Source organism: Oryx dammah, unplaced genomic scaffold, assembly GCF_014754425.2.
Source record: "Oryx dammah isolate SB20612 unplaced genomic scaffold, SCBI_Odam_1.1 HiC_scaffold_28, whole genome shotgun sequence".
NCBI lineage: Eukaryota > Metazoa > Chordata > Mammalia > Artiodactyla > Bovidae > Oryx > Oryx dammah.
Genome location: NW_024070212.1, coordinates 6,980,611 through 6,997,205, shown reverse-complemented (window position 1 = coordinate 6,997,205; position 16,595 = coordinate 6,980,611). Strand labels below are relative to the sequence as shown.

Genomic DNA, 16,595 nt, shown 5'->3' with positions numbered 1-16,595 from the left:
CTAAGACTACAGGTGGAGGCAGTGAGCCTGTTGGGAGGCAAGGTGGTGCAGTGGTTAAAAGCACCAAGCTTAAAGCCAGACTGGCGGGCTTTGAGCCTTAGCTTCGGTCTTACTAGCTGTGTGCCTCAGTTTCTTTATCTGTCTAAAGGAAATAATAATAGTGCCTAACTTTCAGGGTGGATATAAGGATAAGTAAGTTAATAATACATGTACATCCCTTAAACTAGTGCCTGGAACACAGTAAGCACTATTTGAGCCTAAGTTATTAATATTGCAATTTTGAGGCCAAAAGTGACCATTTCAAGCAGTTTTGGATTGAGCTGATAATCTTTTGTTCTTTTTTCCCCAACCATTTTGTTTTGAGGCATAACTGACATGTAAGAAGTTCTGCATTACCTATCCACTTTAGCACTGGGACACTGCTTCACACCCATCTGTGGCCCCTGGGCTTGGCCACAGGCTGCTTTGCCTTCAGCCCTCCTGCTTCCCCGTTGTCCCTGAAGCTTCCATCTTAGTGTCCAGTGTCCTTCTCCTGTCCCAGATGAACCCTTTCACCTGCCTCTGCCTTCTCCTCATCTTGCTTATTCCTAAACCCTGAGCCATCAGCTCTCTCTCCTGAATCATCATCTGAATCTTTCACTGTGCTTTCTTCTCCACCGCAGATGGATAAGGACAAGTCTTTTCCATCTTAAAAACAAAACAAAAATCACACCTTTCTTGTCCCTGCATCTCCCCCTAGCCTATCTCTTTTCTCTCCTTCATGATCAAGCTTCAGGCCAAACACATTTATCCCCATTGTTGGCATTTTACCCCACCCTTGCCATTAGCCCTTCAACCTCCGGTCATCTGATACCTGCTGCCTACCAATCTTTCCTGAAACAACCAGTCCAGATCACTGAAAGTGAAAGTGAAGTCGCTCAGTTGTGTCTGACTCTTTGCGACCCCGTGAACTGTAGCCTACCAGGATCCTCTGTCCGTGGGATTTTCCAGGCAAGAGTACTGGAGTGGGGTGCCATTTCCTTCTCCAGGGGATCTTTCCGAGCCAGGAATCAAACCCAGGTCTCCCACATTGTAGGCAGACGCTTTACTGTCAGCCACAAGGGCCAGCTAATTGGCAAACTGAACCAGCCTTTCTCTGCAGTGTGCATCACAGGAAATGAATCACTCCCTTCCCTAGCTCTGGGGCACCGCCCCCGCCCCCCCCCCCCCCCCACTCCTGCCACTCTTTCCTTCTTTGTCTGCTAGCTGCTTTCCAGGGTCCTTTCTTGTCACCTGCCCCATAGGTGACATCCTCAGGGCATTTCTCCTGGGATTAGTCCTTGGTGCTTTTTTTTTTTTTTTCCACTTTTCACTTCCCATGGTTTTAACTTATGTTTATCTCTAGGCCAGACCTTTTCTTGAACTCTCCACTTGTGGATAAGGATATGGGTATCTCCAGTTAGCTGTTACAAACTTTGCCAGTTTCATTCTCTTATCCATAATCCTTCTTCTCTGGAGTTTTCTGTGTAGGATGCCAGTCTCAGCTCAGTCACTTAAATCAGAATTGTGAAACTCATTCCACATGTATTCCTGTCTCCTCCCTGCCTCCCCTCTGCCTTTCCCTCTTTCCCTCCCCATTCCCTGCCCATAGACAATTAAGTTTCCAAGTCCTGTGATCTCTGCCCCCTGAAGATATTCCAGGTTTGCATTCTTGGCTCTGTGTTATCACCACCTCTTTCGCTTTTGCCCTCATATTTCTCACCTAGAGCACTGCTTTCTATCTTGTCCCTTATAGATCTACCCTCTACATCATCCCTTGGGTAAAATTTGAAAGAATGAAAATCTTTTGGTATCACGTGCCTGCTTTTCTTCCTTCAAGACAAAATCTTGACTCTTCTCAGTCAGGTCCCTTCCTACAGGGTCATTGGCAGTGCTTCCACCACTCTGGGGATTTCTCTACGTCGGTACCTTTGCCCCTGTCTTGCCCTCTGCCTAGCGTGCCTCCCATGGCCTCCCCTCCTCTCTGCCCACTTCTTCTCACTGGGGTCTCCTGCATTGCAGGTGGATTCTTTACCAACTGAGCTATCAGGGAAGCCGTGGTACACTGACGGTCACACACTATAATATCCCTCCATCTACCTTATTCTTTCTCTCTACCCTAGCTTTACCCGCCCTGGTTCTAAGAGATCTGTTACTGTACAGGCGTTAGGAGATACCACAGGTTCAGTTTCAGACCATGGCAATAAAGTGAATATCGTAATAAAGTGAGTAGCACAAAATTTTTGGTTTTCCAGTGCACATTAAAGTTATCTTTACACTATACTAGGGCTTTCCTGATAGCTAAGTTGGTAAAGAATCCACCTGCAATGCAGGAGACCCCAGTTCGATTCCTGTGTCGGAAAGATCCACTAGAGAAGGGAAAGTCTACCCACTCCAGTATTCTGGCCTGGAGAATTCTGTGGACTCAGTCACAAAGAGTCACAAAGAGTCAGAAACAACTGAGTGACTTTCAGTTTTCACTTTACATTATACTGTAGTTTATTGAGTGTAAAATAGTATTATATCTAAAAAAATTGTATATACTTTAATTTAAAAATAGCTCATTACTAAAATGCTATCACCTGAGCAAACTGTAATCTTTTTGCTTGTAGAGAGTCTTGCCTCAATGCTGATGGTTGCTCACTGATTAGGGTGGTGGTTGCTGAAGACTGGAGAGCTGAGGCAATTTCTTAAAATAAGGCAGCAATGAAGTTTACCACATTGGTTGTTTCTTCTTTCACAAATGACTTCTCGGTAGCATGCAGTGCCATTTTAATAGTGTTTTACCTATGGTAGAACTTCTTACAAAATTGAAATCAGGCCTCTCAAACCCTGCCACTGCTTTATCAACTAAGTCTATGTAATATTCCAAACCCTTTGTTGTCCTTTCAATAGTCTTTACACATCTTTACCAGAAGTAGATTCCATCTCAGGAAACCACTGTGGTCATCCATAAGAAGCAATTCCTCATCTGTTCAGGTTTATCATGAGAATTCAGCCACAACTTCAGCCTCCCCTTCTTATGCTAGTTCCCTTGCTATTTCCACCATATCTGCAGTTATTTCCTCCACTGAAGTTTTGAACCCCTCAAATTCATCCATGATGTTGGAATCAACTTCTTCCAAACTCCTGTTCATGGAGACATTTTGGCCTCTTCACATGAATCAGAATGTTCTTAACGGCATCTGGAATGGTGAATCCTTTCCAGTTAAGGCCTTCAATTTATTTTGCCCAGATTCATCAGAAGAATTGCTATTTATGGAAGCTATAGCATTATGAAATATATTTCCTAAATATTATATTTTATTATTAATAATAATACTATTTCCTAAATAATAAGACTCAAAAGTTGAAATTACTCCTTGATCCATGGGCTGCAGAATGAGCGTTGCACTAGCAAGTATAAAAATGACATTAATCTCATTGTACATCTCCATCAGAGCTCTTAGGTGACTGGGTGCATTGTCAGTGGGCAGTAATAATTTGAAAGGAATCTTTTTTTAAGCAGTAGGTCTCAACAGTGGGCTTAAAATATCAAGTAATCATGTGCTGTTATCTAGGCTTTGTTGTTCCATTTGTAGGGCAGAGGCAGGGTAGACGTAGCATAATTCTTAAAGGCCCTAGGATTTTCAATGGTAAATAAACATTGGCTTCAACTTGAAGTCACCAGCTACATTAGCTCTGTTAATAACAAGAGTCAGCCTGTCCTTTGAAGTTTTGAAGTCTGGCATTGACTTATCCTCTCTAGCTATGAAAGTCCTGAATAGCAGCATCTTTCCAATGTAAGGCTGTTTCCACTATGTAGAAAACCTGTTATTTAGTGTAGATACCTTCATTAGCGATCTTAGCTAGATCTTCTGGATAACTTGCTGCAGCTTCTATATCAGCATTTGTTTGTACTTTTTTTTTTTTTTTAATGGTTATGGCTTCTTTCCTTAAACCTCATGAACCAACCTCCCCTAGCTTCAAACTTTTCTTCTGCAGCTTTCTAACTTTTCTTAGGCTTTATAGAATTTAAGAGAGTTAGGGCTTTGCTCTGATTTAGGCATTCACAGCTTGGCTCACTGTTGCAATAAGCCTTGCTTTTGACGTGTTTTGGCTTTCAACATGCCTTCCTCGGTTAGCTTAATCCTATGTAACTTTAGATTTAAAACTGAGAGATATGTGACTCTTCCTTTCATTTGAACACTTAAAGGCCAATGTAGATTATTACTTGGCCTAGTTTCAATATTGTTGTGTCTTAGGGAACAGGGAGGCCCAAGAAGAAAGAAAGAGATGGGCACAGTGGTGGTAGAGAGGAGTGGGGGGCAGAAATGGCAGCAAGTGAAGCAGTCAGGTACACACTGCTATATTTAAAACAGATAACCAGTAAGGACCCATTGTATAGCACAGGGAACTCTGCTCAGTGTTATGTGGCAGGCTGGATGGGAGGGGAATTTGGGGGAGCATGGATACATGTATATGTATGGCTGAGTTCCTTTGCTGTCTACCTGGAAAATACTTTCAGTCTGACGATATCACATTTGTAAAAAACAAAACACATTTGTTTAAGTTTACTGTCTTATATGAGTACAGTTTATGCTGCCCCCCAAATAATTACAATAGTAACATTGAAGGTTATACAGAGTGAAGTAGATCAGAAAAACAAATACCATATACTAATGCATATATATATGGAATCTAGAAAAATGGTACTGATGAACCTATTTGCAGGGCAGAAATAGAAACACAGACATAGAGAATGGACTTGTGGTCATAGTAGGTAAAGGAGAGGGTAAGACAAATTGAGAGAGTAGCATTGAAATACACACATATGAAATATCCATATGTAAAATGAAAAGCTAGTGGGAAAGTTGTTGTATAACACAGGGAGTTCAGCCTGGTGCTCCATGACGACCTAGAGAGGGAGAGGTGAGATGTGGGGAGTGAGGTGGGAGGGAGGCTCAAGAGAGGGGAGGGTATATATATACTTATGGCTGATTCACGCTGTTGTATAGCAGAAACCAGCATAACATTGTGAAACAATTATCCTCCAATTAAAAATTAAAAAAAATTTTTTTAAAGATCACTGACCACAGATAATGAATAGCAACAAATAACAGACAATGAAAAAGTTTGAAATATTGTGAGAATTACCAAAACATGACACAGAAGCACAAAGTAAGCAAATGCTGTTAGAAAAATGGTGCAGATAGAAAAATGGTGCAGATTTTCCAGAAACCTTCCATTTGTAAAAATGAAGTATCTGTGAAGTGTAACAAAATAGGTATGCATGCTCTCTACCCATTAGCTGTATTAAATCTGTAAGATTCCAAATGTGATCATCAGCGGACCCTCTGAGTGGCAGAAATTGTCTCAGAAAGCAGCCGGTAGTTGGTGAATCAGTTACATCAGTGTTGGTTTGGAAACTCTACTAGTACAAAGAGAATGGCTGAGAAGTTTCTTTTTTAATGACTTCCTCAGAAGCAGAACTAGAATCTCGGAGATTTTTCAGTTCCTTGTGAGTTTCTGGCCTGCGTGTCTCCAGACCCTCTGCAGGGTGCTGCTCAGTTCTCATTACAGTCAGTCCCCTACATATGAATGAATTCTGGTCTGAGTGTGTAAGTCCAACAAAGTTAGTCTAGGTACCGAGCTAACCCAGCTATATAGTACTGCACTGTAATAGATTTATAATACTTTTCACCCAAATAATACATAAAAGACAAACACAAAAATTTTTTAATCATATGGTACAGTATCTCAAAAAGTACAGTAGTACCGGCCACATCACTGCCTCTTTTACACTTCCTTCTGTACATCCAGGCTTAAAATAGAGATACTGTACTCTGTACGGTACTGTTCAGTAAAGTACACAGAAGCACCACCACCTATGGAGGCTGTGCTCACGTGACAGTGTATACCAGACATGCGAACTCACACACCTGATTCTGAATGCACTTCTGCATCTTTGAAAGCTTGCAACTTGAAGGTCTGTGTGTAGGCAACTTACTGTATTAGGATTTCCAGGGCTGAGGGGCAGCCTCCCTGTATAGCTCACTTCCCTGTTTGGTACCTTGTGATAACACTGTTTCTTTTGTAAGTATTTACTAAACACCTTCTCTGTGCCAGATCCATGGGAGATGTGAATGAAACACACCCTTGGCCTCAAGATCAGAAGGACACAGTTGATATTGCTTTTGCTCATTAAGAGCACTTGACAGACGGCTCCCCGGTGCTGTGGAAGCCAGTCTCCCCCAGTGACTGATGGAAAGCTCGCCTCAAGTGCAGGCCCATTTCACCCTGTTCGTTCCTCTAGGGGCAAGGAAAACCAGATGCTCAGTTCCCAGCACTATCTGCCTACTGAGAAATAGACACTAGTTATCCATCAGTCCTCCCTGTCACAGGGTAAACCTCCGCATTGTCTAGAAGGTCACTTCTGGGTGCAGGAGGTGGTAAAAAGCAGCCTGCTCTCTATGCTTCTGCTGGCTGGTTGACAAGCAGAAGAACTGCCCTGCTGGGCCATGGTCCAGGGTCCTCCTTTCCGTTACATGCCATCGCAACACTCAACAGTCATCTTCCAGCTCCTAGAGCAGCCAGAAGGAAAACCAAGCACACTGTTTGCTTCTGAAATACTAGGCTATGGGAAAAGAAATTTAAAAACGGTAGATAGGCTACCCACTCCAGTATTTGGGGGCTTCCCTTGTGGCTCAGCTGGTAAAGAACCCTCCTGCAATGTGGGAGACCTGAGTTTGACCCCTGGGCTGGGAAGATCCCCTGGAGAAGGGAAAGACTACCCACTCCACTATTGTGGCCTGGAGAATTCCATGGACTATATAGTCCATGGGATCAAAAAGAGTCAAGACACGACTGAGTGACTTTCACTTTCATATGTGTATGCATCAATGACTCACTTTGCTGTACAGCTGAAACTAACATAACATTTTAAATCAACTATATTCCAGTAAGGGCCTCCCTAGTGGCTCAGTGGTAAAGAATCTGCCTGCAGTGCAGGAAACATAAGAGATGCAATGTCGATCCCTGGGTCGAGAAGATCCCCTGGAGTTGGAGATGGCAACCTACTCCAGTATTCCAGCCAGGAAAATCCCATGGACAGAGGAGCCTGGCAGGCTACAGTCCATAGGGTTGCAGAGTCAGAGGTGATTGAGCACACACACAAACACACATACTCCAGTGAAAATTTTAAAGAGTAAAATGATTTTTGAATGTTAAATAAATACATATATACACACATACCAGGCTTGCTTCCCCAGATGACTCATGTGGGTTTGCATGAGAAGACTTGTTAGAACTATTTGTACTACAAGGCAGGCCCGCAGATGACCAAAGCCTGGTTCCCTAAGTTGGCTTGAGGTTTAGGGAATCAACACTTCATACTCCCTACTTATATTACTCTGTGCAGTTTTACAATTGGTGCTTAGTCTCTGAAAGTTTTTAAGTTTTATTTGAAGACAGTTAGTGATGAACCTAATCCTGAATGTAGAGAAAAAGGTGTTTCCTGGGAAATGCCTGAGAATCGCCAGTTGTTTCTACAGAGTCCAAGAAAGAGAGAAGAGCAGAGAATGAAGAAAAATAAGAAACAGTAAGACTTTCATACATTTGCTGAGCATGTGATCAGAGACATGGTCAGTGGGAAGAAGCAAGTGGGAAATAGACAAAGCATGACAAACCAGCCGCCTATCTCTCCTGTGCCACTGCCTCTGTCTCCAGGCCCGTCCCTGGCTTCTGTTCTTGAAGGAGGATGGTCAGAGACAGGGTCTGAGGATTAGAGACAGATAACTGTGTGGGCTGGGGCCTCAAATCTCCTCACTTCCACATCCCTCCCCCCAGGCCTGCAACCCTCCCACCCATTCGAACTCAGCCTCCGTGTAGAGTTGAAGGAACTGGGGCCCAGGGAGTGAGGTGATTTACCCCTTTCCTGATAGCCTGATAGGAGTGTGGTGGAGGAAACCCCTACCTCTCTGGATGCCCCATTCAAGGTTATTCAAATGGTAAAGAATCTACCTGAAATGCAGGAAACCGGGGTTCAATCTCTGGGTCTGGAGGGTACCCTGGAGAAGGAAATGGCTAACCACTCCAGTATTCTTGCCTGGAGAATTCCATGGATAGAGAAGCCTGGTGGGCTTCAGCCCGTGGGATTGCACAGAGTTGGACACAATTAAAGCAACTTAGTATGCATGCATGCTTCGATACAAAATAAAATTTTCTAAAAATACACCAAGAATAACAAGATGGCGGAGTAGAAGTACGTGCACTCATCTTCTCCTGCAAGAACTCCAAAATTACAACTTGCTGCTGAACAACCCTCAACAGGAGAATGTTGGATCCCACCAAAAAAAGATACCCCATGTCTAAGGGCAAAGGAGAACACCCAGCAAGACAGTAAGAGGGGTGCAATCATGTTTAGAATCAAACCCCATACCCGTCAGAGATGCTCGAAGGGCTCAAGCAAACCTTGTGCACACCATGACCCAGAGACCCCACAGAGACTGAGCCAGAACTGTGTTTGAGGGTCTCCTGTGGAGGTTCGGGTCAGCAGTGGCCTGCCGCAGGGGCAGGGGCTCCGGGTGCAGCAGACCTGAGTATGGCATACGCCCTCTTGGAGGAGGATGCCAGTAACCCCACCAGAGAGCCGCCAGGACTTACACAGGACTGGGGAACAGACTCTTGGAGGGCACAAACAAAACCTTGTGCACACCAGGCCCCAGGAGAAAGGAGCAGTGACTCCACAAGGACTGACCCACACTTGCCCGTGAGTGTCCAGGAGTCTCTGGCGGAGGCGTGCGTGGGCAGTGACCTGCCGCAGGGTTGCGGGCACTGAGCGCAGCAGTGCCTGCGTGGGACCTGTTGAAAGAGGTCGCCAGCATCTTCGTCACCTCCACCGTGGTTTGGCCTCAGGTCAAACAACAGGGAGGGAACACAGCCCCACCCATCAGCAAAAAATCATATTAAAGATTTACTGAGCATGGCCCCGCCCATCAGAATAAGACCCAGTTTCCCCCCAGTCAGTCTCTCCCATCAGGAAGCTTCCATAAACCTCTTATCCTTCTCCATCAGAGGGCAGACAGAATGAAAACCACAGTCACAGAAAACTAACCAAACTGATCGCCTGGAAAACAGCCTGTCTAACTCAGTGAAACTATGAGCCATGCCATGTAGGGCCACCCAAGACAGACGGGCCATGGTGGAGAGTTCTGACAAAACGTGCTCCACTGGAGAAGGGAATGGCAAACCACTTTAGTATTCTTGCCTTGAGAACCCCATGAACAGTATGAAAAGGCAAAAAGATAGGACACTGAAGGATGAACTCCCCAGGTCCACTATGCTACTGGAGATCAGTGGAGAAATAACTCCAGAAAGAAAGAAGAGATGGAGCCAAAGCAAAAACAACACCCAGTGGTAGATATGACTGGTGATGAAAGTAAAGTGTGATGCTATAAAGAGCAATATTGCATAAGAACCTAGAATGTCAGGTCCATGAATCAAGGTAAATTGGAAGTGGTCAAACAGGAGATGGCAAGAGTGAACACTGGCATTTTAGGAATCAGCAAACTAAAATGGACTGGAATGGGCAAATTTAACTCAGATGACCATTATTATATCTACTACTGTGGGCAAGAATCCCTTAGAAGAAATGGAGTAGCCATCATGGTCAACAAAGAGTCCAAAATGCAGTACTTGGATGCATTCTCAAAAACAACAGAATGATCTCTCTTCATTTCCAAGGCAAACCATTCAATATCACGGTAATACAAGTCTATGCCCCAACCAGTAATGCTGAAGAAGCTGGAGTTGAACGGTTCTATGAAGACCTGCAAGACCTTTTAGAACTAACATCCAAAAAAGATGTCCTTTTCATTATAGGGGACTGGAATGCAAAAGTAGGAAGTCAAGAAATACCTGGAGTAACAGGCAAATTTGGCCTTGGAGTACAAAATGAAACAGGGCACAGGCTAAAAGAGTTTTGCCAAGAGAATGCAGTGATCATAGTAAACACCCTCTTCCAACAACGTAAGAGAAGACTCTACACATGGACATCACCAGATGGTCAACACTGAAATCAGACTGGTTATATTCTTTGCAGCCAAAGATGGAGAAGCTCTATACAGTCAACAAAAACAAGACCAGGAGCTGACTGTGGCTCAGATCATGAACTCCTTATTGCCAAATTCAGACTTAAATTGAAGAAAGTAGGGAAAACCACCAGACCATTTAGATTTGACCTAAATCAAATTCCTTAGAATTATACAGTGGAAGTGAGAAATAGATTCAAGGGGTAGATCTGATAGACAGAGTGCCTGAAGAACTATGGACAGAGGTTTGTAACAGTGTACCGGAAGCAGGGATCAAGACCATCCCCAAGAAAAAGAAATGCAAAAAGGCAAAATGGTTGCTGAGGAGGCCTTAAAAATAGCTGAGAAAAGAAGAGAAGCTAAAGATAAAGGAGAAAAGGAAAGATATACCCATCTGAATGCAGAGATCCAAAGAATAGCAAGGAGAGATAAGAAAGCCTTCCTCAGTGATCAATGCAAAGAAATAGAGGAAAACAATAGAATGGGAAGGACTAGAGATCTCTTCAAGAAAATTAGAGATACCAAGGAACATTTCATGCAAAGATGGTATGGACCTAACAGAAGCAGAAGATATTAAGAAGAGGTGGCAAGAATACACAGAAGAACTATACAAAAAAAAGATATTAATGACCCAGATAACTACGATGGTGTGATCACTCACCTGGAGCCAGGCATCCTGGAATGTGAAGTCGAGTGGGCCTTAGGAAGCATCACTATGAACAAAGCTAGTGGAGGTGATGGAATTCCAGTTGAACTGTTTCAAATCCTAAAAGAAGATGCTATGAAAGTGCTGCCCTCAATATGCCAGCAAATTTGGAAAACTCAGCAGTGGCCACAGGACTGGAAAAGGTCAGTTTTCATTCCAATCCCAAAGAAAGGCAATGCCAAAGAATGTTCAAACTACCGCACAATTGCACTCATCTCACATGCTAGCAAAGTAGTGCTCAAAATTCTCCAAGCCAGGCTTCAACAGTACATGAACCAAGAACTTCCAGATGTTCAAGCTGGATTTAGAGAAGGCAGAGGAACTAGAGATCAAATTGCTAACATCCATTGGATCATCAAAAAAGCAGGAGAGTTCCAGAAAAACATCTACTTCTGCTTTGTTGACTATGCTAAAGCCTTTGACTGTGTGGATCACAACAAACTGTGGAAAATTCTTCAAGAGATGGGAATACCAGATCCCCTGACCTGCCTCCTGAGAAATCTGTATGCGGGTCAGGAAGCAACAGTTAGAACTGGACATGGAACAACAGACTGGTTCCAAATCGGGAAAGGAGTACGTCAAGGCTGTATATTGTCACCCTGCTTATTTAACTTATATGCAGAGTATATCATGAGAAATGCCAGGCTGGATGAAGCACAAGCTGGAATCAAGATTGCCGGAAGAAATATCAATAACCTCAGGTATGCAGATGACACCACCCTTATAGCAGAAAGTGAAGAAGAACTAAAGAGCCTCTTGATGAAAGTAAACGGGGAGAGTGAAAAAGTTGTCTTAAAACGCGACATTCAGAAAACTAAGATCATGGCATCTGGTCCAATCACTTCATGGCAAATAGATGGGGAAATAGTGGAAACAGTGACAGACTTAATTTTGGGGGGCTCCAGAATCACTGCAGATGGTAACTGCAGCTATGAAATTAACCTTGAAAGAAAAGCTTTGATCAACTTAGACAGCATATTTAAAAGCAGAGACATTACTCAGCCAACAAAGGTCCGTCTAGTCAAAGCTATTTTTCCATTAGTCATGTATGGATGTGAGAGTTGGACTGTAAAGAAAGCTGAGTGCCGAAGAATTGATGCTTTTAAACTAGTGTTGGAGAAGACTCTTGAGAGTCCCTTGGACTGCAAGGAGATCAAAACAGTCTATCCTAAAGAAGATCAGTCCTGAATATTCATTGGAAAGACTGATGCTGAAGCTGAAACTCCAATACTTTGGCCACCTGATGCAAAGAACTGACTCACTGGAAAAGACCTGATGCTGGGAAAGACTGAAGGCAAGAGGAGAAGGAGACAACAGAGGATGAGATTGTTGGATGGCATCACCGACTCGGACATAAGTTTGAGTAAGCTCCAGGAGTTGGTAATGGACAGGGAAGCCTGGTGTGCTGCAGTTCATGGGTATGCAAAGAGTTTGACACGACTGAGTGACTGAACTGAAAAATACACCCATCTATTTATGTAATTTTTTTCCTGCTAAAACCTTTGGGGGCTTCCCTGGTGGCTCAGTGGTAAAGAATCTGCCTGCCAATGCAAGAGACACCGGTTCAATCCCTGGATCAGGAAGATCCCCTGGAGTAGAAAGTGGCAACCCACTCCAGTATTCTTGTCTGGGAAATCCCATGGACAGAGGAATCTGGTGGGCACAGTCCACGGGGTTGCAAAAAATCAGACACGACTGAGAGTTCTTTTTTCCCTAATCTGTTTCCACTCCTGAGTGTGAGTGAGGTTGAGGTGGCTGTCATCCCTTTCTTGCAGGTTCCCCACACCCTGTCAGTGAAAACATCACACCAGCCTGACAAAGCAGTCATGTCCAGTCTTGAGGAAATGTCTTTGTTTCTGAACTATGAGAAGATACTAAAATGAGAACATGTTATTGGATTGGACATTTAATGGACTTGAGTTGAAAAGATACATGAAAATGTTACTGAGCCAGTGGTGTCCCGAAGCGTGACATGATTGAATACTGAAGAGTTGGGCAGGAGGATGTTGTTCTTGGTGTGGCTCTGCCCCTCCCACCCTCTCTGTTGTCCCTGCAGGCCGCCAGCTCACCGGAGCCGAGAGGACCTCCACGGCCACTGCAGAGGAGACGGACATCGATGCGGTCGAGGTCCCACTCCCAGGGAACGACGCTCTGGAATTCAGCCGAGGCGTGACCGACCTTGATGCTGTAGGGAAGGAAGGTGGCTCCCACACAGACCCCAAGGTAGGCAGGAGGCAGCCTACCCAGGTGACCCGCACAGCTGCGTGCATGTCACCTCCCAGAGCGGCCTGTGTCACGGCTGCAGCCCCGTCTGTCACCTCTTAGCCTCTGCCAGCACAGTGGTGGCTCCGGAGCATGTGTTACTTCCTTTCAGACTGAATCTGGAGATTCAGTCCCTGTGAATTGATGCTAGGCGTGGCTGCATGTCAGGATTTCACAGAGCTCATTCCTGACTTGCATTACCCTCCAGGGCCCATCACTACTCAACTCCCTGCTTCTCACTGGAAGCCCCAGCTTTGATAGCACCTCATTGGGTCACAGTACCTGTGCACGTGGCTAATCCTTGCACAACACAATGTGATCCCCTGGGGCTTAGCTGAAGAAACTCAGAGTGAGTTTGGGCTGTCTCTGCCTGTGGCTAGGATGTGTGCCTTTGATGCTGCTGGGGAGGCTGCAAATTGGCCCATTGGAGTTTGGAAACTGCAAGACCACCTTAGGCATCCTCCATTTCAACCTCCTGTTTTTATGGGGGAGATGATGGATGCCCTCAAGGGGTTTCTGATATGATCCAGGTGAAACTGAGAACTTCCAACCTGAAGACAAAGCCAACACCCCTGGCCCCTGCCCCCACACACGGCCACTGCCCCCCTGCAACACACACGGCCCCTGAAACACACACATGCCCCCCCGCAACACACACACACAGCCCCTGACACACACTCACAGAAGGAAAGTTCTGACAGATTGCCCTTGCCTTAGACTCCCTGCCAGTCCCCTGTACCACGAGTGCCTCTCTTTCCTCACCATGTAACAGCTTTTCCCAAGTGGAGGTCATTAGGCTCGTTCATCCGAAGGGGACACCTGTCTAGTTTGAGTGGCAGTATTGTTCTGTATTGTCTGCCTGATATTTTCTGTGGCGCCCAGTTTGTACTCTGCACGTGGCAGAAGCCTCTGTCCCCAGCGCTTCCTCTTGCACACCTAAGGAAGGGCCAGCCGCAGAGCTGCTGCAGTGGAATTCTCTGGCTCACAGAAGCCGCCTAGTGACGATGTCCAGCTCTCAGGAGGGAGATGGCAGGGAAGGGAACGGAAGCTGCTTTCCCCTTTCGGAGAGAGGATCTCCCCAGCCCACGATCCGTGTGTGTCCAGACTTTCTTCTCCGGAGCTCCCATTGTGAGGAGGCGGTGCCGGGTTGGAGCACCTCCCTCATGGCCTCTTCCTCCAGTGGTCAACTTGGGAGACCCTGCAGAGCCGGGAGGAGAGAGCCCTGAGGACACAGCAGAGTGAAGGTGGAAGCTGCCTCATAGCAAGGTGTAGGTAGCTCTCTTTCACAGAAATAGATCCAAGACCAGAACCTCAGGTAACTCAACAATGTGGGAGAGTTGGAAGCCCTGGGCAAGAAATGGAACAGGATCAGCTGCCTGGGCTCCCATCAGATCGCATCAGGAACTCAGCTATACAAATAGTGTTTTCTGACTCTGTGGTCCCAGCCCAGGCCATCAGATCATCTCCTCTGGGGGTGGTGGGGGGCGGGGGTGTCCTGTCCACATTTCCACTGAAGACGCAGCATTTCCAGCTCTTCGTTATAAGTGGGCCATTTCACCCCAGCCTCGTATTAGACATACTGTGTATATTGAAGACAGAGTAAGTTGTCTAAAGGAGGCACGTGCCCAGGCTCACACCCTGTCTTCTCCTCTCCTCCAGGTCTCGCCCCACCCCCAGGAGCCCATGCTGACAGCTTCGCCCAGGATGCTCCTTCCCTCTTCTTCCTCGAAGCCCCCAGGCTTGGGCGCGGGCACGCCACTGTCCACCCACCACCAGATGCAGCTTCTCCAGCAGCTCCTCCAGCAGCAGCAGCAGCAGACGCAAGTGGCTGTGGCCCAGGTTCTCCTCAGCCTCCTCCCTTCTTCGCAGGCTCCACTCTCATGGGCTTGACGCACCTTCCCTAGCGAGGGGCACAGGGCAGGTTTTAAAACCTAGGGAGCTATAAGGGATGGCTCATGCTGTTGGATCATTGCTTGTTGGGGAAGGGGGGAGGTGGGGAGAGGAGGAAGGGGGGATGCAGATGAAATGGGAAAAAACGTTTTGGCTTCCCATGTATCCCCCACTCTGAGTTGGGCTTGGCTGGCTTGGCTGGATGTTGTTGGGTCATGACTTGAACTTACTAAGGAATATAATTCCACCCTTCCTTTCCTGCCTTCTTTCCTGGTGTGTGGGTGAGAAGGGATGCTTCTGGAGTCAGGACAGGTGTGAGGACAGGTGTGACTTTGTGATACCACTCTTAAAGTATGAATTTGTGCCAAATGCCCCTGCAGAGTCTACCATCCTGGAAACCTTGTCTTTAGAGGTTTCCATGCCTCCTTTAGTCATCTACTCATTCCAGGCAGGATTTCTCTATTTATGTAAAGATTTCTCCAGGCAGGACTTGATACCATACTGGCCTTGATTATAATGGGATTTAACTTCCAGGAACTTGTTATTGTTCAGTTGCTAAGTCCTGTCCAACTCTTTGCAACCCCATGGACTATAGCACGCTGGCCTCTTCTGTCCTCCACCATCTCCCTGAATTTGCTCACATTCATGTCCATTGAGTCAGTGATGCTTTCTAAGCAGCTCATCCTCTGCTACCCTCTTCTCCTTCTCTTGTACATTTCCTTACAGGAACTTAGGTATTTGAGCCATAATGGGAAGAACTGGCCTAGCTTTCAGGAATCAAGCACTGTTTGAGCCCTGAGGACTCATTGGGCTGCTGTTGCTTTATAAAGGAGGGGCGAGCTGATTTTCCTGCTGCTTTTAGCAGGGATCCCTTCTGTTTGCTTTCTGTGGAGGGCATTGTCTTCCACATCTTCCTTGGAACTCGTGAGTCTGAGCTTCATCTTCTCTCTGGGCAATCAGAGGATGGTGAACGCATCATTGGTACTATTCAAAGGCTGACTCCTAAGGTAAGAGTCAGATGGGGTCAGGACCTAATGGGTAGATGAAAACAGTGAGGAGCGGGGACTTCAGGGTTTGGAGAGTTTATGAGAGATTTGGGAAGGCAGCTCTTGGCATTGGCGTTCTACATCTGCTCAATCAGGCTGGCCTCTGAGGTCTTCTGCATTCTGGAATGAGAATAAGAAGATGTCTCTAGAGAGCTGTTATTGCTCCTTGTCATTTCTTCTCCTACTCTTCTCATGACCCCCAGGTGGAGTGAATCACACAGGCAGAGCTGTCTTTCCCAACACAAACTCCTTGAGGAAGTATCCGGCAGCCTAACCAAAGTGATGCAATGACTTGGGTCTTGAAAAGACCTTCTTATAGCAGTCTCACATTGACCTGGGCCTGAGGTTCAGCCTTGTGGGTGCCTTTTGCAACCGGGTTTCAAGAGAATAAAATCAGTGGGGCACTGCTCCCAAGTGATTTGAACCTTTTTAAAAATACTGACCATGATCCAAAAGGATGTGTGCTGACACTGGGAGGATCTGCAGGTATTCCCAAAACAGCAACAAAGAGGAGGGATGTCATTTATGGCTTCTGATATTTGGGGGGAAAATCACTGCCTTTTGTCAAATAATTGTATTCATCTCCTGTAATTAATGATGTGG

General features: G+C 45.7%; 1 protein-coding gene across 2 annotated transcripts in view; it reads left to right on the top strand.

Moving 5' to 3' along the window:
* Nucleotides 1–16,595, top strand: part of LOC120855527 (carboxyl-terminal PDZ ligand of neuronal nitric oxide synthase protein-like) — a 360,532-nt gene that overhangs the window by 317,802 nt on the left and 26,135 nt on the right. For both annotated transcript variants that reach the window (XM_040230013.1, XM_040230012.1), the window contains exons 7-8: nt 12,851–13,017; nt 14,716–14,895. In XM_040230013.1, coding sequence (XP_040085947.1) covers nt 12,851–13,017; nt 14,716–14,895 — 347 coding nt within the window. The remainder of the gene's footprint in view (nt 1–12,850; nt 13,018–14,715; nt 14,896–16,595) is intronic.